Genomic DNA, 24,428 nt, shown 5'->3' on the forward strand with positions numbered 1-24,428 from the left:
CCTCTTGTGGAATATCCTGAGGGTGTGTCAAACATATATATTTAAATGACATTTTTTCATATGTGATTAAGGCCAACACTTCTGTGAATATCTTTTGTGAAAGTGTGTATAAATAGTAGATTTTGAAATATGGTGTTAGCCTTGACTGACGGATTTCTGTACCTGTGCTGGCAGGCCAAACATCTCTGAGCTTTGCCGGGAAGAGTTACATCAAATACAGAGTGACGGACAATGATAGGAGCGGAGACATGAAGCTGGGCTTGAGAATCAGAACGCTGCACAGTCAAGGAGTTATCATGTACACACGCGCTGACCCCTGCACACTGCTCAAGGTCAGATGGATACAGAGATATGACATTACATTAGATCATACTGTACATGCATTACTAAGCACAATTTTACTGGTATGAAGTCTCTTATGCTCACCAAGGATTATTTATGTGATCAACAATACAGTAAAAACAGCAATATTGTGCAATATTACAATTTAACATAAGTGTATTCTATTTTATGTTATGCAAATTATTCCTGTGATGCAAAGCTGAATTTTCATCATCATTACTCATGATGATAACATAAGTCTTTATATAGTGTCGCATGATCCTTCAGAAAACATTCTATTATGCTGATTTGCTGAATCAGAAATCTATACTATACTATAAATGTTGAAAAGTTTAAAAAAGTTCTGCTGCTTTTTTTTTATTATACATTTTTGTGTAAACTGTTTTAGGATGTTTGAACAGTGTCCTTGTTAAATCAAAGAATTGCTTTTTAAAAATCAAAAAAATGAAGAAGAAATAAAACATTTTACTCACCTGAACTATTAAATGGTAGTGTATCTATAGATGTATGTCATATTTACAAATTTTGGGGGGCATTATTAAGTACATGTTATTGTAGGTAGGAACTTAAATTTATGTTGATTTCATCTGGTTTTCTGAACAACATTATTGAAGTAAACCAAATGCAAAATGACATTATGGTACACAATATTACATTTATACAATATTAAGTAAAATAAATAATAGTTATATAATTATATATATATATATATATATATAAATGTATTATTGACCTGCCATTGTGGAGCTTTCTGTGCATTTGTGTTTGCTCTAGTGAGTGGTTGTGTATTTGTGTTGTTCAGATTGAGGAAGGGCGTCTGTGGTTCCAGATGGACTGTGACAACAGGCTGGACATCCTGGGCATCTCAGGGCGTCCAATCAATGATGGGTCCTGGCACGCCGTGACCCTGGAGCTCACCAGTAACTACACTCTCCTTTCACTGGACGACAGCTATGTAGAGCGCCGGCGTTCCGCGCGGGCCCCTGTCCGCATCTGGCCCCTGGCCGCAGACGATCGCTGTTCTTTGGGGCTCAGGTGTTGCACGGACCAGTGGGCGGAGGCGGTCAGAGGCCCCCACGGGCACAAGAAGGCTTCCAGGGGTGCCTGGGGTCCATCATGCTCAATGGGAATGAACTCCCTCTTCAGAATAAGATGAGCCGGTATGCAGAGGTAGCTGGGCTTAGTGATGTGAAGCTGGGATGTGTATTATACCCTGAATCCGTGCCTCGGAGGACCATGCCAGAATGGAGCTTCTTGTACAAAGCTGCCCTCTGGTGGTGAGAAATGAATACACCAATACATAAATAACAGTCAAATGTTCAGATTTGAGTCCTTAGGTCTGTATTAGCTCCGTTTAAGAAGTCTTATTTCTCTTTGAACTTGTCCCCAGACTTCTCATGCAGCTGCCTGCCACAGTTCACGGGGTCCCGCTGTGAGATGGAGGTGACGTCCTGTGTGCCCTCACCTTGTCAAAATGGGGGTGATTGTAAGGCTGTGGGAACACCTTCCTCTGCGGTTGCCTCAAAGGCTTTACGGGACTCATGTGAGACATTTTATTTCATTATATACTACTCGTAGGATTTACCATGATCTTGCATACATTTCAGACCTTTAAGATGTCAGACCGCAGACAGTTTGGTAGTAACTGAGACAAATGATAACACATAAGACATCAAGTAAAAATGCCAATTTCTCTAGAAGGACTACACAGTACACTGAAAAAACAGTAGATACTATTATTTTAGTAATTTTCCTGTGAAAAAAATTTATCAAATAAATGTATGTAATATATTGTATGTAATATTACTGTAATATAAAACCAATTATTTTGAAAATAACTTAGCTCAAAAATAATTAGCTCACAGACATTCAATTTGGTAACTTATACATATTTCCATATGTTTAGATGTATATTAATACATACATATTATTTAATATATTATAAAAATAATATATTCTTATTTTATCTCTTTTTTTTCTTTTTTTTTTAATTGCTTTGAGTTTTAAGTCCTTAGATATGGTATTTATGTTTATCTTAACAAAAGCAAAACATTTTAAGAAGCCTTTTTTTTTTCTTCTCGATCCAGTGGTTTAACATAATATATATATATATATTTTTTTTTTTTCTGAAATCTGTTTGGTAAGGCCATCCTGCATTTAAACAGAATTGGTAACCAGCAGCTTATTTTAATTGCACTCTCTGTGAAAGTCATTACACTTAGCGTTCACCTGCTGTTTTCCATCTCAGACCTTGATTGTTTAACTGCTGGTTGAATACATACAGTACATGACGCTGTAAAATTGATTTGTTGTTTGCTTGTGTTATAAGACCTTATTAAATAAATAACAGATTTTAGAGCAGTCCATCAAAAATCCCATCAAGGCTTTTCTAATATATACATATATATTTACAATGCAGTTTATTCGGTTAACCAGTCATTCAGTTATTTCTCCACTAGAGGATGCTGTTGTTTCTTTTTAGAGGCAAATCTAAACCTATACTTAACTGACTGAGAAAACTGGATACTGGGACCTGTGCCCTTTTCCTCTCTGTCCTTTTATGTATCTGGGAGAAAGTATTGAAAATCGAATTGCTTTATATAACTACTATATAACTACTTTCTCTGCCTTACCAGCAGTGCCATTATGTTACGCAATACAAACAACCCTCTCATTATGCTCTCTTATGCTCGCTTGAGAGATTTGTTGAACTTTCTCATACTCAAGAGTACACATAAAGAGCTCTCTGAGCAAACAGATCATCACATATTTGCTGTGTGCAGCACTGAGTGGAGTTTAACTAAATGTGAAAATATCATAATAAGAATCATAAGGCAACAAGAATCCTCTTTCTCTCTGCTTCTGAGAACTAATTAGTTAATGAAAGAAACACTAAGTCTGTGTTCAGAATAAACAATATTCTTATTATTCATGCAGTTACAAAATGTGCATATTGGAATGATTTTTTTTAAGGATCATGTGACACTGGAATGGGAGTAATGACTGCTGAAAATTCAGCTTCACATGAATAAAAAAAAAAACAGTTAAATTAAATACTAATAATATTTAACAATGGTACAGTTTTACTGTTTTTGATTGTTGTTTTGTTTTGTTTTTCTTGACAAATAAATGCAACCACAGTGGGCATAACAGAATAATTTCAAAAACACACAAAAAGCTTACTCTCCCCAAACTTTTGAACAATAGTGTAGATACCTAGATGACCTGCTGCATTTGCCAGAAAGAGCTGTATTCACTTCCTGTGTCTGAAAATGTGTACTGTCAAAGAAGGTTCTACATCTGATGAAGAATTTAAGTACACTAAAAAGTATATGTGTGTGTGAGTAATATGATTCAATCTGGTTATACTTCATCTGGCATGTTGGCATTGTCGTGTGATCACAGTTTTACAGTTCTTAATATATCAAAACTTCATTTTTTTATTAGAAATATGCATTGCTAAGGTCTTAATTTGGACAACTTTAAAGGCGATTTTCTCAATATTTAGATTTTTTTGCACCTTCAGATTCCACATTTTCAAATAGTTGGTATACTGTACAGTATATAGTAAACAGCTAGTATTTCATTCCCAAAAGTTTGACACAATCCTTCTGTCCACAGATGCGATGAGGATGTGAACGAGTGTGAGAGGGAGGAGTGTGAGAAACGGAGGGGCGTGTGTGAACACATTCGGAGCCTTCTACTGTAACTGCACCATGGGTTTCGAGGGTCAATTCTGTGGCCAGACTTCTCTGGACGGCCCAGACACTCAGGCTGAGGCCCTGTCGTACGTTGGACCGGGAGAGATCATCGGCATCGGCGTGTTGCTCTTTGTGGTGTTGGTCCTGCTTACCCTGCTGGCTGCATTCCGCAAAAAAATCCTCCGGAAGGACTGGAGCCGTGGGGAGGCAGTGGGAATCTCCACAGAGACCAACTACATGCTGCATAAGACAGGCATGGGAGCCGAGGGCATCGAATTCAAAGCTGTACGGGTCAGCGGCGAGTGTCGCGCCAGCCTCTACCAGAATGACAGCGCAGGAGGGCCGCCGCAGGTCATGGTGCGGCCCACAGCTTACACGCTTCCCCACTGCCAGGGAATCCCTCGAGGGGAAACGGAAAAGACGGAGGGAGGGCTGGCCACCCTCTCCTGCCCTCCGCAGATGAGCACCTTCCAGGCGGATCCACCACACATCCTCGGGATGACGCGGAGAGGTGTGGCCGTCTGCAGCGTGGCACCCAATCTTCCCCTGTCTTTGTCCCCGAACTCGTCCGAACGCAGCCCTATCCGCAAACCTCCGTGGGAAGAGGACGACGACGAGGACAGTGCTATGGAGCATCAAGTCCAAGTTCTGGAGTGGGAAGACAGGGGTTATCAGGCGGACAGAGAGGAAGCGTACAGAGCCGAGGGTAATGATTTGGCAAAACGGCAGTACGTCAGCATGACTCCATAACTCCCCGTGGTCAATTAAATGCCAGTCTTTGTGTGGATGAGATTATACATATGCACCACAGTCTCCGTTTGGAAAATCCATCTTACAATAATGTGTGATAGAGTGTAATTACCTTAGAGATAACGCAAGGGTTTCACACAAAAGGAGAAAGCATTTAGAGTGAATCCTCAAGATTCAAACCGAAACATCCATCCATATTGTGATAAACACTATGCATAATGCGTTAATCGCAATAATGTATATTAAAAAAATCGGTTTTAATCTAATCTCCCTTCAAAATGAGTTTCTTTTTAATGATTTCATATTCAGCATTCTTGTGTTTTTTCATATCTTGAAAATTGACCAGGGACTCAAAACTTGTTTCACAACAACTATCTTAGCACGAAATAGGCCAACAGGAGCCTTTTTCCTTATAAAATACAGCAGCTAGTGCATAAGGTATGTGAGGGTGATTTCACTTCCGCTTGTGGAAATGCATTACCTATGTAATGTAAGTTTTCTCTTCGATTTGTGTTCTCAAGGGGATGACCTGGGTCTTGTTAGTGTTTTCTTCAAGCAGAAACTCATTTGTCATGGACTAGTTGTTAGCTTTGGCAGTGTGTAGTCTGGGATAAATATAGGACGGATATTATTGCTCTTTCACTTTAGCAGATTTGAAAGATTTTTTTGCTGTAGAGAGTATTAAGCTGTAAATGCGGTTTTGTTTGTGTATGTGCGTGTCTGGTTTTTGGATATTAAATGTCTGTTTAGTGAATGCAAATGGGCCAGTAGTACAGACTCAACATGGCAGTATTTTTAATGGCTTAAAAATATTTTTCAGTGATGAAAAATAATAAGAAATGCTTCTTGAACAGACACCGTCACAACTTTCAAGCTGGCCCTGAACCATCCCTATTGTTGAGCCCTGCTGTGTGTACTGCATAGAGTGATTGTATACTGTGAATGCATAGCACAGCTGCATGCATTTGCATGTGTGTGGCTCTGTGTAAGATTCTGCTATTGTATTCTTCTGCAGAAGCTGGAAATGCACCAGAAGCGGTCACCTGCTTCTCTGACAGCAGCACGAGCGAGGCACGCTCCCTCAGGTCCTTCCAGTCCGATTCCTGCGACGACAACTGTGAGAAACATGCATTGCAATACCCAAAGTCCTTAACATATCCTCCAAACAACCTCTTTAATGTTTAACTATGGAAAAGTTTAGAAATGGTTTTTAAGGTGGATTTTTTTTAATGCATCATATTCTGTCATGTTTTAACCATTACTGTAATCATACATAAACATTTCCCAATCCCATATGATCCCAGAACAATCATTAGGCCAAGACTGCAATTTTTGAATAAACCACAGAGCAATTAGATAAGATACTGAATGAACGCTATGCGTTGATGTTTTCTCACTTCGTGTTAAGCCTGGTCTCTTTGCACTCATTAGCTGTTTGTATGAGTCTGCCTTGAAAAGCTTAATAGTGCTGGCAGTTGATTAAAAGAACTGTATACACTACCGGTCAAAAGTTTGGGATCAGTAAGACTTGTAATGTTTTTAAAGAAGTCTCTTATGCTCATCAAGGCTGCTTTTTTGGATCAAAAACCTTTTAATATAACCTTTTAAATTTATTTATGTGATGCAAAGCTTTTTGCATGTTCCCAAAAAATATAAAGCAGCACAACAGTTTCCGGCATTGATAATAAATTAGCATATTAGAATGATCTCCAAGGGATCATGTGACACTGAAGACTGGAGTAATGATGCTGAAAATTCAGCTTTGCATCACAGGAATAAATTAAAATTTCATGTATATTAAAATAGAATGAGCTTTTTGATCCCAAACGTTTGACCAGTAGTGTATATCACTTTCTGTGTATAAATAACCACTATATAAAATTAATAACAGATGGTTTTCAATGACTAACAGGAACAGTGTGAAGTTTATCATTTAGTCTGGTTTGATTCACTCATGCAAAAACAGCAGTAAACCACTTTCCAACAAAAAGCATCTGTACATGAGACAGATCACAGGTTGTGCCATCCAATTTAAGATTCTTATGTTTCGTGAGGTTAGTATATAATTTTTATGATGTTTTTTAGCTCTAAAAACAGCAGTATCTCTCTTGTGATTGATGGACAGAAGTCCAGTTGTTTCTCATTAATTAAATATGACAGTGACGCATGTTAAGGGGTGAGTCTAGGGGAGATCGTAACCTCACCATTCTTCTGATTTCAAATCCAACATTTTGGAAGAATATAAAAGAAAAATAGTTTCTGTAGAGTAATGTGTAAATATTAAGACCGTTTGTTTCTCCATTTAATAACCCCTTTAATGGCATCTTATGCCTAAATTGCAAGTTCTTAGATTTTTTAAAAATTATTAACAATTACAGAACATTATTAAAAACCATGATTAAAAAACAAAAATTTAAGAGATCATAAAATATTAAATCCATAAACTAATAACAATAAAACATTTAGCCGTTAATATTTCAAAATAAATGCATAAATAATAATAATGAAAAATAAATAAAAAAATAGCACAAAAGAACAAGTCTTCTGGACTAGAGCCATATGATAGTTTTGAGTGCTGGATAGAGTCCAATTAACTCCAATTTGAGTCACTTCCTGCTTTTATATACTAAAAAGATCTGATTAAAAACATGCAACAAAATCACAGTAAAATATACTGTACATAAACTCTCACGCACCAGCTGTATTATAATAACCTAATCTCCTAATTAAGATTACTTACATTGTCTGATCTTTCCAAAAGGAAATCATGAGGATTAGTAATAACCCTACACTGCTTTAACAAAGTGTCAGCCGAAATAGGTCAGAGCAGTAATTGCAATCCATCTGCCTTTGATATGCTCTCCAAACGCCATTGCTATCTTGACTCAGTAGTGTAGTATCACTTCGGCTGTACAAAAGAGATGCCAGACTGACACATCAGAAGTCCACTTGCTTCTGTTTAGCAGATTTCATAATGCTGGAAGGATTACAGATGGGTCATAGTGATTTATATAACTGCTTGTGCAAGGTTTTCATCGAGTATTTGATGTTTGTTTGAAGTGTTTGATCATTGATTCAATTGTTGCCTGACATTTTACTGTTGGTTATGCCCTAGCCTCCATAGTGACGGTCATACGACAGGTGAACAATGCAGTGGACACCATTGAAAATGAAGGTATGAGGCAATTTCTATTACATCACTCGTAAATGCACAACAAAATCAAAATTAGAATTGTGCAGCGTTTACTAATAGTAAAAGCATAGTGTACTGCTAAATGTAAGAATAAACTATGAACTTTCTCTTAGTAATTTGCCCAGTATTTTCCTTTCTTTCTTTCTTTCTTTCTTTCTTTCTTTCTTTCTTTCTTTCTTTCTTTCTTTCTTTCTTTCTTTCTTACTTACTTTCTTTCTTTCTTTCTTTCTTTCTTTCTTTCTTTCTTCTTACTTTTCTGCATTATCTCTCTATCATCCATCCATCTTTCTTTCTTTCTTTTCTGCATTATCTCTCTATCATCCATCCATCTTTCTTTCTTTCTTTCTTTTCTGCATTATCTCTCTATCATCCATCCATCTTTCTTTCTTCTTTTCTGCATTATCTCTCAATCATCCATCAATCCATCTTTCTTTCTTTCTTTTTTCTTTCTTTCTTTCTTTTCTGCATTATCTCTCTATCATCCATCAATCCATCTTTCTTTCTTTTTTTTTTCTTTCTTTCTTTCTTTTTCTGCATTATCTATCTATCTATCTATCTATCTATCTATCTATCTATCTATCTATCTATCACAAATATTATTTAATTTTCTGCATTATTTCTTTCTATCTGTTTGTTTGTTTGTTTGTTTCTTATTTATTTATTTATTTATTTATTTTTAATAACATTATTCTTTATTTTCTGCATTATTATTATCATTATTAACACATCTTTGGGTCTGTCTCTCTTTTATTATTTTTAAATGTTGAAATTATTATCAACTTTAAATTGTTCATTCATGTTACTGGTGTTGACGAATGTCAACAAATGAAACCTTATTGTTAACTGTTTCCAAATATTCTATTCTTAGTTTTATTTTATTTTTATTAAAAATAAAAAAAAGTATAATAATTTTAGAAATATTGTCATGTCTAGTGTATTATTTAGAAATATTGTAGGCATAATTGCAAAATAAACCCAATAAGTCATCAGGACAACGATGCAAAGCAGAACTTTCCTGCTTATTAGATAGCTTCTAGGTAAATGAATAAATAAATGGATGTGAAATATTGATTTGGGGTGAAAGTGTTTTATTGTGTCAGAAGAAAGAAAGGTATAGATCGAGACATCCGGCACTGCAAGGAAATCGGTTGCCTGGATACAACAGTCAATTACACCATTTAGCATCATTATAGAAGAAAAACTGACCATAGCATGCTGCAACTGACAGAATGAAATATAGAGCTGTAGAGTCAGGTAGAGTGCCATTTAGTAATATTTTATAGTGTTATTCAGTTTAAATGTTAGAGGAAACATGAAAAGATGAAGGTGAAATCCCAGAGCGCAGGAACTGAAGTGTCCATTCATGCAGGAGTTCAGTCCACGCTGGACAAAGTAGGATTAGAGTCCTTAATTAAACTGCACAACTCTAGACATGAATAAAACCAGGGTTTAGATTTGCTCTTTAATCAATCACATAATCCAGTTGCATTGAAAACCCTGAACTATTTAAGTAGCGTTTAGTTAGTGAAGAACAGCATCCCTGTCCGTGGCTTAGCTGCAGTGACCTGTTTTTGAGGCGCACCAGAGCCAGTCTCTAATTAAACCTGCTCTAGACCAAAGCTGTTTCCAATCAGTGCGAAAAACAAGCTGTTTGCTTGAAAGTCTCACACGCTATGGTAATTCCTGCTGTCTGAGGAGTTCCGGCTCCACCTTCTTTCTCAGAGGTCTGGATGAAAGTGGACTGTTTTTGTTGGTTATGCTAAACAGCACAATGTGATTTATCCAAGTAGGACATGTTCCTGGATCAACAACTTTTTGGGGTCTTGGACAAGCATTCTTAAACTTTAAAATGGGTAAACTTTCAGTTGTTGCCTTGAGAAAATATTTTTGTTGTTAATCATTTCTATGTATTATCTTATTCTTTACTATTGTATTAATGGCTATTTCTAAATAACTTTCTTGTAACCTAATGTACTAAGGTTGATTTAAGTTATAATTTGTATGTGTATATGTATTTTAAATGTACACATTTAATACAATTTATATCTTACAAATATATTAGAAATATTTGAATAATAAATTTAAAATATTTATTAATTTTAAATATAACTTTATAATTATATCATAAATATTATAGAAATATAAATTAGCTAATATTTTATTAAGTTAATTTGAATTTATATTGAATACAGTTTATATCTTACAAATATATTTCAAATAGTATTTGAATAATAAATGTAAATATTGATTAATTTCAAATAAAAAACGTTATAACTATATTATAAATATTATATAAATATAATAAATGTAAATATATTTTATATTAATTAAATATCAATTAGCTAATATTTTTCTTATAAATTAAATTGAGAAAAATACATTTTATTTAATTTATGAATTGTCTCTTAATATACTGTTTATTCTATTTATTGCTATTATATTCATTACAATTTCTAAATAACTGGTGTAACTTAATGTAGTCAGGTTGATTTGATTTAAAGTTATATAAAAAATATATATATATATAATCTGAATGTGTTTTTAAATGTATAAATGTAATAAAAATTTATATTTTACTACTAGGAATATTTTAAATCGTATTTTGATATAATTAAAAAAATATATTAATATTTTTTAACTAATCAAATAGTAATTATTTATTTTTAATGAAATGAAGCATTTTAATTCTAATTATTTTCTCTAATTAAAATGTTCACATTCTCAACTGTTACTTTGTTATATTTCAGTTGTTAAATATTTATTTATTTAATATTTATTTAATAATATTTCCATTATTAATATTTCATTAAAACAATATAATTAATATAAACAACATATGTATTTTAAATCCATACACTTAATGCATTTTATCCTCCAAATGCATTTTAATAAATAATAATTAATTAGTTATTTTTTTAAATTCTAATTAACATTTGTAATTTACCTAATTACTATTAAATGCTTATACGTTGTGTACTGCTAAAATCTGATGAAACATGTTTATAAAAAACAAGGATGTTGATTAGGTCACATAAAACAAGCTAAACATAAGCATAAGTGATATATGATGTGTTTTCCTCTTCTCCTAACAGTTGCAGGTCTGGGCGATGTGCAGCCTCACAGTACCACCTGTGAGTCCTCTTTATGTTTGGTTTATTGTCCCATTTTACTTTAATTTCTGTTCCTCTTTTTCACTTGGTCAGACATATTTCTAAACCTTTACATGCATCGCATATTAAAACATTCCATCTTTAATATTTCATCAAGCAAGAATAGGTTGATTGTTCTGACTGTTTTGTTTTTGATTTGGCTCTTGATTATTTGTTTTCCATCTCATAACTCATTAAAACGCTCCCCCTGAAACATTTTCCATTTTATGTCTCTACACAGCAAGCCCACACCTCCACTGTGAGGATGAGATATGCATGGAATTCATCAAAGAGTATTTTTTGAATTGTAAGACTTTATATCTTCATTAACTCTACTAAACTAGAGATCTTGTCTATTTCAATATCAAGGTCCCATGACAGTTGTATTTTCTACTCGAAACAAATTCAAGAAAGCAATTCACAGAAAGTGAAGTTTGAAAATAAGTGTGTATAATAACTGAATAAATAAGCTTTCCATTAAAGTAAGTTTTATCAGGATAATACAATATTTTACAATATTTGGCCAATATACAACTACATGTATTTGAAAATCTGGAATATGAGGGTGCAAAAAATAATAATAATATTGAGAAAATCACCTTTAAAGTTGTCCATATGAAGTTCTTGTTTGTCACTAAACAGAAATTAAGTTTGGATATATTTACGGTAGAAAATTTACAAAATATCTTCATGGAACATGATCTTTGCTTAATATCCTAATTTTTTTTGGTATTAAAGAAAAATCTATAATATTGACCCATAATAATGTATAATAATAATAATGTCTATTGCTACAAATATACTTTGCTACTTATGATAGATTTTGTGGTCCAGGATCACAAATAATAATAATAATAATAATAAATAAAAATAGCTAATAATAATGAATAAATAAATAAAAATAGCTAATAATAATAATAATACAATAATAATAGTTAAATAAAATTCAATAAAGATATAGTATTAAAAAAACAACAACAACACAAGTACAAGTTAAGCAGAAAAAAACTTTTCAACATTGATGTTTCTTGAGCACTAAATCTGCATATTAGAATGATTTCTGAAGGGTAATGTAATGCTGAAGACTAATAATAATAAATATATAAAGTCATACATAAACTCTTTTACACATGACATATATCAATAAATCCGCATGTAATGAAAGTTGCATATGCTCAGGCACTTTTTTAATACTCCGCATGTATTTTCCAGCCTATCAATGGCAAACCTCGGAGTGGTTTGACACGTGTCTTCCAGGACTGGAATCACCACCTCGAGACCAGACCCCTACACCACCTCCTCCACCCCTTCCTGCTCCTCCACCTCCCCTGACCCCTACACGGCTGGGCGGCAGCGTGCGGTTGGATGGCAGCACTCTATTGCTGCAGACTGGCTACCCATTACGACGATACCAGGGCCAGAGAGATTTCCACACGTCCCTAACGCTGGACGACAACAGCTCGCCTGTATATGAAGAATACCGTCACCCGGATCACTACGACCACGCCTCTACTGTTCACCCGCTGGATTTTAGTGAGGGCCAATCCAGACCCGACTATCATCACTCCAGCCAGTACCTGCTCTCTCACCCCCCTCTACTGGCCTGGGAGGAGCGCCCGCGTGTCTGGGAGGACACACACCCCTTCGGCAGCCAGCAGGAGATCGACAGACTAGGCAGGATTTCACTTCGGGCCCAACGCCTGCGTAGTCAGAGCCCAAAGACTTCTTTGTCTGGCATGAGAGAGTATTACTGACCGTTATCTGGACGAAGAGTCCTTAATTAAACTGAAAGCTTGTGATCATGCAACTAAGGACTGGACCTGAACATGTGTGCTGATCTGTCAGGAATGGAAAAGTCTAGACTGTCACAGTGTCAATCATACTGTACACTAGCGATAATTCTTCACGTACTTCATTTAAAGGAATAGCTCACCCAAAAATGAGAACTCTGTCATCATTTACTCACTCTCTTGTCGTTTCAACGCATACAACTTTCTGGTGTATATCACAAAAGAAGATATTTTTATCTTATTTTGAACTATTTTCTCTCTATACAATGAGTAAATGAGGTCCGAAACGATTGGATAGGAGGTCTTTATTTGACTTAATTTGGAATAATGACATTGCACAAATATCTTCTTTTGTTTTTTACTGAAGAAGGTCATACATGTTTGGAACCATGTAAAGGTGAGAACATTTTTGTTTTTGGGTGAACTATCCTTTAACTAGATGTGTGCGAGATCATTAACTCATACTTTTCCATGATCGCATCTGAAAAACATGGTGATGGGGTTTGTGTGCCAGGTATGCTACTGTGTTAACTGAGAAATGACATATTTTATTGATGGAATCCATATACAGCAGTGGTTCTCAACTGGGAGGCCTCAGAAAAGGGGGACTCAAGATGATTTCAAAAGATTTTAACCCCCCTCAACATCTTTTTAATTGAAAAAAAAAAAAAAAACTGGATTCCTACAGTCTTGGAAAACTATTTTAAAAGGATTATTTCTAGACCTGGAAAACTAAATTAATGGAAATTAGTGAATGCTTAAAATGCCAAGAAATAATTATTTTTATCAGGTAGACATTGAGTAAAAACGTTTTAAAAAACTGGATATAAAGTCTTAGTTTTAGTAAAACGTCTTGGGGGCTTTGAATATTGCTGTAGACAATGGGCGACCTTGGAGTCAAAAACGCTAAGTACTGCTGATATTTATGAGTAAAGAGGCCCACATCTTCCAAGTATGTCTTTGGGCAGCCAGTGTTTTACTATGACAATAGTCTTGAAGGACAGAGGAAACCTGTTTCATTCCATGGACTATATAGAAGCTGTGGAGAAAAACAAGTTCATGTAATTACATTTTTGTCAAAGCTTCAAGCTTTGTAATGTATGCGTACTCAAAATGATTCCAGGAATGAAAGCACACAGGTGCGTTTTACATTAAATGAAGAGCTGTTTATGTAGAGCTGTTTGTATACATGACAAGTACATATAGTATTTATCTCTCATTGCACATCTGGCATTTAAGTGTTTTGCTGTTGTTTTTGTGACTTTGATTTAGTTTAGGAGGGAGCTTTTTTGACACTTCAGAAACATCTGTTAACTGTTTACAATGTTATAGACTTGTAGTGTATATTGAAGAAAAAAGTTCTCATTAAGGTTGATTTGAGGTTGTGGCTACAAATGGGATTTGTTTTTCAGACTAAGCCTATTATATCTCGGTTTTCCTTCATCCCCAGTAGCAATTGCCCATATAATATATACAGTATACAAATCATACGGAAAATCTAAATCTGAAATTTTACTTGGATTATGACATGATTATTATTTTGTTTGTCCTTGATAACTATTTTAGAAAATTTTAATACCTCATTTAAGTGCTCATGCATAGACTATATGGAATTATTATTTGTATAATTTTTTATTAATTGTTTTTATAGCACCTTTTTAGAGTCCAGAGCCATTTTACAAGGCATGATAAGCTAATAGGAAAGAGCATGAAGAATGTTTTATTTAATTTTATATTTAGTTTGTTTCTGTAAACAAACCAGATAATTTTTTATTAAAGCAATAAATCGGATTATTTTAATGGTTTTCAGGATGACCCTGTGGGTCAGAGGTTTTGATGATCTGTGTTGTGCTCGTACATGTCAATATTGTCCATTTAATGTGTAGAAATCACCTTGTATGTTTGAATAGAATGCATTGTCCAGTGTAAAATAAAGAACTACAGCTACCAAAATATATCATCTTTACACCGATTTAACAAGGATTACGGAGTATATCTCAATAGTAAAGATGTTTCGGCACAAATGCACATCACATAATCTTTTCATGGCTATACAGTTAAGTCATATTTATGTCATTCTTCTAAGAGATAAGTTTCTGTTCTCTGAAAAACACACACACAGTTACTTTATGCAAATGTATGTGATTTGACAATTGATGAAAATTTCTACTCCTATTAAAATCCTCCTGATTGACACTTAATTGAACAGTTAGACTGACGTTATCACACATAATGAGCTAAACAAATCTTTGCAAGAGTCTTCCCTGTGCACCACAGAAAACCACAACAGTATAGTTGAAGATTACAGCGTTATACACAATGTTCCAGTTTTTTTTATTATATAGTAGTTACATCATTATTTGTGTTCCATCTTTTGTGAAAGAAGTGCACAAAAGGCCGCTCTTGTTAAACGCAAACAATTTAAGACACTCAGAATTTCCAAATGCATTATTTGTGCGTTTAAAGAAGCAACTGTACAGGAGACAACACAATCCAGTTGCATGATCCAAAGCTTGTTTATGGGCAAGTTTCCAGGAATCCGGCTTATATGATCGAAACATAATGACACTTTTTATTTCTAGGCCTTCTCTCTTTGTTGTAAAGGGACTTCTCCAAGAATACAATGATTTCATCAGAGATGAGGTTTTGTAAACACTGTGTTTCTGTGCCTTTATGCTCTGGGTGCATCAGTGAGCATGACCACTTTTTCTTTTCAGGTTTGAAAGTGTGCTGTTCAAAACTGCAGTAAACTATCTTTAGTGCATTATCTTTTGTACATCACTTTGGCCGTAAGTCAGTTAGGTGGGAAGTTAGAAAAATGGATTACATGACCAGCTGAACGTGCATTCACACTATAATACTTTCAACACACTATCATGGCAATTCTGAACTATTTTAAATGTAACCTTTGCTGCCAGAGAATAAAAAAATAAATGCAAAGTAAGTGCAACTTTTTTCCTTACAATTCTGACTTTGTTTTTTAAGATGCATCACACATAAACTCGCTATTCTGCATGGTGTTAACTCAGGATTCTGAATTATTCTTGTAGTTACCAGTTTATAACTTGCAATACTAACTTTTTTTGGTTTTGCCATTGAATTAACACATTTAAAAACAAACAAAAAAAGTAATTTTAACATTTTCTAACAGTTTTGAATTTTCATAATTGCAAGCGTCTATCTCACAATCTGACTTTTTAATTCAGAAATGCAATTCAGAGTTTATATCTTGTAATTCTTACATTTTTATTTTCAGAATTGCACAAGAAATTTAGTAATTATTAAATATAAACTCTGACTTGTGTAAAAAAAAAAAAAGTCAGAATGGTGAGACAATAATATCTTGGGGTGGAAACAGTCTTCCATAATTCTACTGTTTTGGCAAATAACTGGCTATGAATTTATATACGACCTGCTGTTAGCTGTTGTTGTTGTTTTTTTTCTAAAATCATACATATCCATTTTAATCACATTGAACGAAATAATATGAAATAAGCTTATAAAATAGTCAAGTTTTATCATAAGATTGGGTTGGATACTTGTGTTTTATTGCGCATATTCATAACAGCATCGTTTCATTTCCAACTCTGCACAACAGGCTATCTATATTTTCCAGTCTCTCTCTCTTGAGAGTGAAGTGATTTCACTGCTTTCCAAAATTATGCCAATCACATTCTAGCACTGAAGACTGATGGGTAATTAAGCCTAAGCACAGTGGATCCACAAGGTCAAACTGCCACAATCTCACAGATGAGTCGACTTCCACTGAATCAAACGTGTAACACAGAATCCCAGGAGGATCATTTATAAGGAAATGAAACTAGATGTAATCCCTCTGAATTAATACTGGTGTTTACATCTTTAAGCATACCCAACCACTAGAGAATCCACACTCCTTCAGTACCACTTCCTTTGACTTTTAAAACAAGTGAGAGCGAGCCGTTGGACTGACAGAAAGACGGCTGGTTATATAAGCAGTGGGGGAAAGATGCTGGATTATCGTTCCCCTGTTTCTGCTCGGAGACATGAGAGAGTTAGGGGTGATTATACCCACACAGTCTACTGAATAATACCCAGATTAGACACACTAACCAGGCCTCATCTCCACACAAAACATCTGCCTTTGCCTCCAGACAGACACACACACACACGCTCTGGCACCGTGGATGTTAAACCCACTACTTTGGAACAGATGCTGCTGGTATACGTCACAAGCTTATAACACCACGCATCAGAAACAGAGACGTACCGACAACAGAGGCATGTTTACAGAGCACTTAGCTGTGCCAAATTCCCCCTTTTTGTCTTTTGCTGACACATGTAGCTATAGAGAAAATCTTCCCAGACTGTTTAAATGGGGAAATTGTGGGATAGTTGGGGAAAGTTTCTCCTACATTTCAGACAACATCAACAAAATTTGAGGAAACTTAAGACAAAGTCAATGTGAATATGTTTAATTTGGTAGGCTAATTATTTGATGATTGTTAGAGGAGGCTTTATAGAAGTATTCAGAAATTAACTATTCAATTGTATCTCATTGGCTGCATCCATTATGAAAATTAACCATGGTTTATTATAGTAAAAGTGTAGTAACCATGTTTTTTGGGGGTATTGATTACCTTTTGTATAACCACAATTTTACTACAAAAACATGGTTAAGCTACAGTATGGTTAGTGTAGCAAAACCATGGTTAATATGCAGTTACCATGGTTTTATTTGTGGTAAAACCACGGTTAATGTTTGTAATGATTTCCTAGTTCGAAATATGAATATCGATTATGTGGATGACATTAAACATTTGATTTTATTTTTTAATATAACTCTGCTAAAGGAAATATAATTAGGCCTACAGTACTTAAAGAAGTCTTAACTATTATGCCTATGAAAGTCTGTTTATAAATGGGCCTGGCTGAATTAATGATTCAAAGACTTGCTCTGACGTAAGATAATGATTATTTTAAAACTACATTGTACATTAAGAACTCAGGGTGGGAAATGGCATTCTTTTTGCTGATAAATAAGTGTTGCATAATATCTATTTGTTTCAAATTATCATCGGATCATGAATAATTCCACAGAAAAAATAAAAGAACACCATGTCGAAATAAAGCTGAATAAGGGACGCTTGAGGCTGGTTCGGTTTATGTTGTTCTGTTATTCTTTGTTTTGTACTTTCTGTCTGATAGGCTTTTAGCTTGGAGCCATGTTCCAGCTTGTAAATAACTTCAGCTATTCAAACGAATCCAAACTGACTCCATGGTGTCCTTAAATAACCAAAGTAAGATATATGGCAATTAATCCAGGCATAATCATATTTGCATTTGACCAAAGTTTGTTTTATGCTTATTTCCTTTCTCACTAGCACACAGCCTGCAGTCAGTGTCACACACTAATTGAGTAGATGGGTCCAGTAAAGCACAGTCCTGTTCTATGACAGGATGTGCATATTCACTTGTTTGTTCACATTAAAATAATATTTTCTGAACACCACTTTTGACAAAAAGCCTGGAGATTGCGGAGCATAAATGAATAACAGCCCATTACCTTTTACAAAGCAGTTGTCCTGACTTGCTCTTCTAGGCTAGGTTTGGGTTCCGGATTTATATGAGAAAAAAATAACTGCACTGCAATGATTCAGAGCTTGTGACACCAATTTCCCATTTTCCCCCACTGAATCTGCCTGTTTAGCTAGTCTATCTATAAATAAGTGGCAGGTTATTAGTGTCACTCATGGATTTCCTATATACTCCTGTTTACCTCAAAGGTATGACAGCTCTTAGCTCATTGAACATGAGGGTCAAGATCTGAATTCAGTTCTAACACTGGCTCCGTTCCAAAATATAGTGAACTGCCTTGCTTTCTACTGCCTACAGGCAGCAACCTATAGCTGAAATGAAACTTCGTATAAGACTCATTTTGAACACACTGCATAAGCAATTCACCTGAAGTGGAGGAGTTTCTATTGACTTCAGGAGAGTTTGACAACTAGTATAGTGACAAATTTCTCACTTTGTTCACCATCTTTTTCCACTGAGCTTGTCACAGTGAATTTATTATGGGTTTGTTTGCTTACTCAGTGAAAATTAATTTGCCTTACAGTTTGGTGAATAATTCTAAAAGGCATGCAGTACAAAGGCTGTTTTTTTTTTTTTTTTTTTTTTTTTGCATTTAAAAAACGTAAGACAGTGTAGTGGAATGGGGGCGGGGGTGAAATGTCTAGATGAGACACATTTTTTTAAATGTTAAAGCACCATAAGCACAACGGTCAAACATGTCTCACTAGCATTTTTACATGGAGAATAAATTTTTTTTTTTTTAAATTGCAAGGTGCAGGGTAATGGAATAAAAAAATCACAAGGTCCAGAGACACATTTAAAGTTGCACTTTTAACATGATCACACCATTTTTGTAATTCAAATGTGCTTGCACAAAGACGTTAAACTAAAAAGCTGCATCGTAGAATGCAAAACCACAAAATGCAGGGAAATAAGTTAAATTAGTGTAATATAGAAAAAGCAAGGTCTAAAGAAATTTTTTTAAGCTGAACTAATTTTCATTTGAACACCGTGCTTTTAGAATGATGTCATATGGAAGATGGTACAAAAGACACAAAACCCAGCACAATGATCAAATGTGTCCATCTGGTGCATGTTTACATAGAAAACAATTGAAAAGCACAAAAACAAATGAAACATTGAAATTGAAAAGCAGTGTACAGTGAACAGTATGCATTTAAAACAGCCTTTGCATGGCGAGATATAAAATTCTCCTTTTTTGGGGGGGGATTAATGTAAATGGGATCAGAGCACATGCTTTCTGCTCTTGTTTAAGTCCTCTACAGATAGCAGTCTTCTCATTAAACTGATCTCCTGCAGTGATGGAGATCCATCTACCAGTGTGATTTGCCTTGAGAACACTGACTCTAATCATCCCTATTATCCAATGCATTTCCTCAGTCTCTAGAGGTTGTGCTTAAAAACAATTGATGATTATCCTGAAAAAAACATAGTTAGTGCAGCCAACCCTTGGTATTTATGCGATAAAATGCTTAATTAATAATTACGGTGTGAAAGGGTCTCCAACAGATGCTCGTGGTGAGTTAAAAGGCACAGCACTGTTGCAAACACAGAAGAAACAATTGCTTTGTGTGCTACGCCTGCAAATTTCCTATCCTTGTTTTCCCTTTTTTAACAGCTTGTGAAGTATAGAGCACAGTTCAGACACTCTTCCAGCTTCCCACATTTTCTTTGAATATACCACTTGCCAAGCTGTCTCAATTCAAGTCTGTATGCTACTTTGTAGTGGGAATGAAGAAAAATACCCTGAGGATATTTTCAACAGACCCGAGTGTCCATGGGTGAGAAGGCTTAGATCAATGCAGAGTAATTACACATGCTTCCGTCCAGTATTACTGAACTCTGTAGGGTTTAAGAGGGAGAGAGGGAAATAACATTCTTTCGCCATATCAGACTGTCATGCCTGTCAGTGATATTCTATAATGATTATCTATTATGAACAGCTAATAATTAAACAAGTATGATTCGACACAAAGATGTCACAAATGCAGCTCTTGAGAGCCAATGGAGCAATGATGCTGCAGTGATTATTTATTTTTGTAGGCCAACCTGGAAGTTTGCATTACCCTGGTTTCCTTAGAGAGAAAAAATGCAGAAAATAAGCTCTGTAACCAACAAAGTCTGATTTTTACATTTCGTACATCATGATAATCTTCACAAATGAACACAACTTGGGAATTTTGAGGTCTAAATACAATCACTGACAACTCTTTCAGTCTTATAAAAAAGAAAGATTTTTCCCTTAATGTTTGAGTTAAAATTTTTCAAAAGCATGATTATAAACTTGATAAACCTTTAAAAATGGACTAGTGAGCAGAGTCCATAGAGACTAGACTGAGTAGTGATTTTGAGCTTGTGTTAACTGCAAACCTTATATCAGGCATTTAACCCCAGAATGACTTCACATTGACTATTTACTTCTGCACAAAGGAACCAGAAATGCTAAAAGAAAAAAAGTCATCCCTGTGGCACTCTTAAGAACACAGTTTTTTGTGGGTGAGGTAAGAACTGAGGTGGTGGGAGGATTCTTGAAAATGTTGTGATTTTTATGATTCATATTATGACTCTTATGGTGATGTTCCCTCTTATGTGGCAGTCGACCTCACAAGTATTATGTATTTGTCAGCTGCTCCTCAGTTGACTTATTCACTTAAGAGTATTATAACTGACATTGTCTTCACAAGTCAATGAAAAACAAAATGACTTCACAAGTAAAGTAGCACAAAAGTAAAAAGATTATAAAACGGGCCCTCGTTTTTGGGTGTAGAATAGAAATAATTTTAAATCACTGTTATTCATTACCCAACTGAACTACTATAAACAATGCATTTGTGAGTGTGTCATTCATTACAGCACAAATTGATTTATATAATGTACTTAACACCTCTTTCTTGAATATTATAATTCAGTAAGCTTTTTCCCCATGTGATACCTGCATCAACATGCATGCAACATTTTTGCTTTCAACCAACAAATGATGATGCTGAAAGAAAACGCAACTGCCCGGCTGTTGCTATAGTTACAAAAGTAAGTTTAACCCCCATATAATTTACTAAAGGTATATAGACGGTTTCAACGGCATCAACATAAACAAACGTTAATGCGCGTGAGCGCTTTTGTGGACCTAACTTAACTTCCGGTAGACTCCAAATAGAATCAATAACAACAGCCAAGTCCCTCTAGAGTATATATTTTTTGATAACAAACAAAATGTGTTTTCTGTGTGGATCAGGCGGACTTAATGAAAATGCTAATTCATTATTTGCCAGCAGGAGATGTTTTAAAGCATAGACATAAAGCAGGAGACATAGAGGTTTCCCCAGTAACAGCTGTAAACAAAGCAGAGCTGGTACGCTCACACGCTGCTTTATCACGCATATAACATGCAAGTCCTAGGCTACTTCAGGAATACAGCGATATAAAAACAACTGTGCCTCGTTTTGATATTTAAACATATAAATGTAAGGAATTATTATTATTAAACGTGCAGTACGTTACGTAACGTTACTCATGTTTATTTAACGAAGCCTTTTTTAAATTTTTTTAAAATTTTGTCGAGTCTCCAAAAAATAAATAAATGTATGGGAAACACATCCCGCAGCACAACCACCTAAGCCCAACTTCAGTCTACTCATCACCTTGGCTTTAACTGCGTTTGTAGAAGGCACCGCAACACAGACCGGAAGTTAATTTAGGTCCAGGCGCGTGCGCCCGATGAAACCGTCTATATCACAACACTCTGTCAGCAACACTCACTTCAGTAAAAAAAATGTTTCATCTTAACTGAATTTATTGATTAGATAGAAAGTAGCTTTAAAGATGCCATTTTGATATGGAATTTTTCCATCTACCCTATAGAGGTCGGGATCGTTGCGTCACGTCGCAATGCATTGTGGGAATCGCGGTACAGAAGTAGATGTACTGTATAGTAGGCATTAGGTAACGTTGGTCATTTGGTCATTAATTTTGATTATTTTTTGGAAAATGGTTCAGTATTGCTGTATTGTGAACTGCTGTAATCGGTTTCATGATCGACAGGGCAAACGCCTCGTGAATCATATTAGTTTTCAACATTTTCCTACTTGGAAAAAAAACACATGGTGTCTGAAATCACCAAGAGGCGTCAGATGGCTTGGGTCGCCGCTGTACGGAGGGAAACCATCACCTTCGATAATATTATAATACATAGTTATGGTGAGACATGTTGTGTATGGTCTCTCTCTCTCTCACACATACACACACACAAACTCAGACACAAACACATTACGTTTTCTCTAGTTTTTGGCCAGTAAGGGAGTCAGTTTAGTGTCTGTATTTTTTGTTTAAACATTTTCTTTTGACCCAATCCTGAACTTAATTTGCTTTTTGATATTTTTGTGCTGACTGTATTTAACAAATTTGAACAACTTGTTTAAAAAAAAAAAAAACTGGAACGAACTTCAAAATAGTTAAGCGTCTTGTTTTGGTGAATGGTGGGTTGTGTCTGAGGTGAATGTTCGTCAATATTATACCGGATTACAGAACTACCGGAGGAAAACAGTGGATTTTTGCAAGTATGATAGGTGAGTAATTACTCCTGAAGTGTAACAAACCCGCATAGACAAGCTTCATAGCTCGCAGAATCTGATAAGTGTGTGTGTGTCACCACTGATGCTTGGTTAATGTTAACATTTCCTTAGTGAGAAAGATTGTTTTCTCCACGTTTAATTTGCAGATCCATTTATGATCTGCAGGTGAGCCTCCAGTGACTTTTTTAAAAAGTGAAAGTGACATTTTTAAATTGATCGGAGGTGTAAGCGCTCACTCCACAGACCCGGTAGGATAAATTATCAGGGAAACTGAGGCTTGGTAAACTTTCATGTGTTCATAGGGATCGATTCCGCCTACAACCTCTTTTTTTTTTTTAAGTAGCGTTGTTTGGCTTCATTATTAAGTTTGTCCGTATAGGTATAGGCAACTTTTTTTGTCACGTTCTATAACTTTTTCTGGATACTGGCTATTATCTTATTACAAACCTGCTTTGCGATGCCTCTAAAATGGCCGCCGTTACCCACAATGCACCATTCCATGACGTCTACGCCCGAGCTCTATTAATAAATACATGTTTTACATTATGTTTTATGACCAGAGTTTTGTAGTTACTGATTACATGTAATCTGGATTATGTAATCAGATTTAAAAAAGTATTTACTTGTAATTAGATTAAATAATGACATTTAAAAATACTCAAAGGAATTACATTTTTATCAATTACATGATTACATATTTTTTACACAATTACAAAACATTTTTCATTTTTCAATTTTTCTTTTTCATTGGTTCTCTCTAATTCCTCTTTTCATCTTTTAAATCTTCAAAAATAGCCTGACAATTATACAGTATAAATGAACAGTACAAGTCAAGCGGAATATTGAATATAGGGTGGGGTATTATTTTTGCTCCCCCTCTCCATCGCTCAAACGGTATTTTCTGCTCAAACCAACACCCAAACCGTCAATATGACGTCATCAGAGAAGGAATGCCATTCCAGAGTGAAAGCAAATTCTCATATTTTGATTAAGATTACAAAACAAAACAAAAAGTTGGATTAACTATTTGTCCACCTTTCAGTATTGTAAATATTTTTTTTATAATTTACTAACCCCTATGTCATCCAAGGTGTTCATGTTTTATGGAGAAAAATCCTGGAATGTTTTTATCAAAAACCTTAATTTCTTTTAGATGTCACAACGTTTAGTATATTTTGTTTGCCTGACAAAACCAGTCTATGGACAAAACCCACCTTTTATACAAACTACATTACACACACACACGAGGTGTAAGCACATCCAGCCTTGTGCCTCAGTTTAGAAGCGCGAAGGGGTTGTTATGACAACTCCCGCGCAAATAAAAGACGTGCTGTGATGTGCGTGATTTGTCCAAGCTC

General features: G+C 35.1%; 1 protein-coding gene and 1 pseudogene across 1 annotated transcript; both read left to right on the top strand.

The window, feature by feature from the left end:
• Positions 1 to 174: 174 nt before the first annotated feature.
• Positions 175 to 3,980, top strand: LOC113075021 (protocadherin Fat 3-like; annotated as a pseudogene).
• Positions 3,981 to 4,015: 35 nt separating this feature from the next.
• On the top strand, positions 4,016 to 15,451 carry LOC113075019 (protocadherin Fat 3-like). Its single transcript, XM_026247733.1, has 6 exons — positions 4,016 to 4,749; positions 5,809 to 5,910; positions 7,909 to 7,968; positions 11,079 to 11,117; positions 11,377 to 11,442; positions 12,348 to 15,451. The coding sequence occupies exons 1-6, from the start codon at positions 4,059 to 4,061 to the stop codon at positions 12,887 to 12,889; spliced, it is 1,500 nt and encodes a 499-aa protein (XP_026103518.1). The 5' UTR covers positions 4,016 to 4,058; the 3' UTR covers positions 12,890 to 15,451.
• Positions 15,452 to 24,428: the final 8,977 nt, after the last annotated feature.

This window comes from Carassius auratus, unplaced genomic scaffold (assembly GCF_003368295.1).
Source record: "Carassius auratus strain Wakin unplaced genomic scaffold, ASM336829v1 scaf_tig00016249, whole genome shotgun sequence".
In the NCBI taxonomy this organism is placed as follows: Eukaryota; Metazoa; Chordata; class Actinopteri; order Cypriniformes; family Cyprinidae; genus Carassius; species Carassius auratus.

Coding starts and splice junctions, on each gene's coding strand:
- LOC113075019 (XM_026247733.1), top strand. CDS start 4,059: ATGGGTTTCGAGGGTCAATTCTGTGGCCAGACTTCTCTGGACGGCCCA. Junction 4,750..5,808: donor GGAAGCGTACAGAGCCGAGG/GTAATGATTTGG, acceptor ATTCTTCTGCAG/AAGCTGGAAATGCACCAGAA. Junction 7,969..11,078: donor GGACACCATTGAAAATGAAG/GTATGAGGCAAT, acceptor TTCTCCTAACAG/TTGCAGGTCTGGGCGATGTG.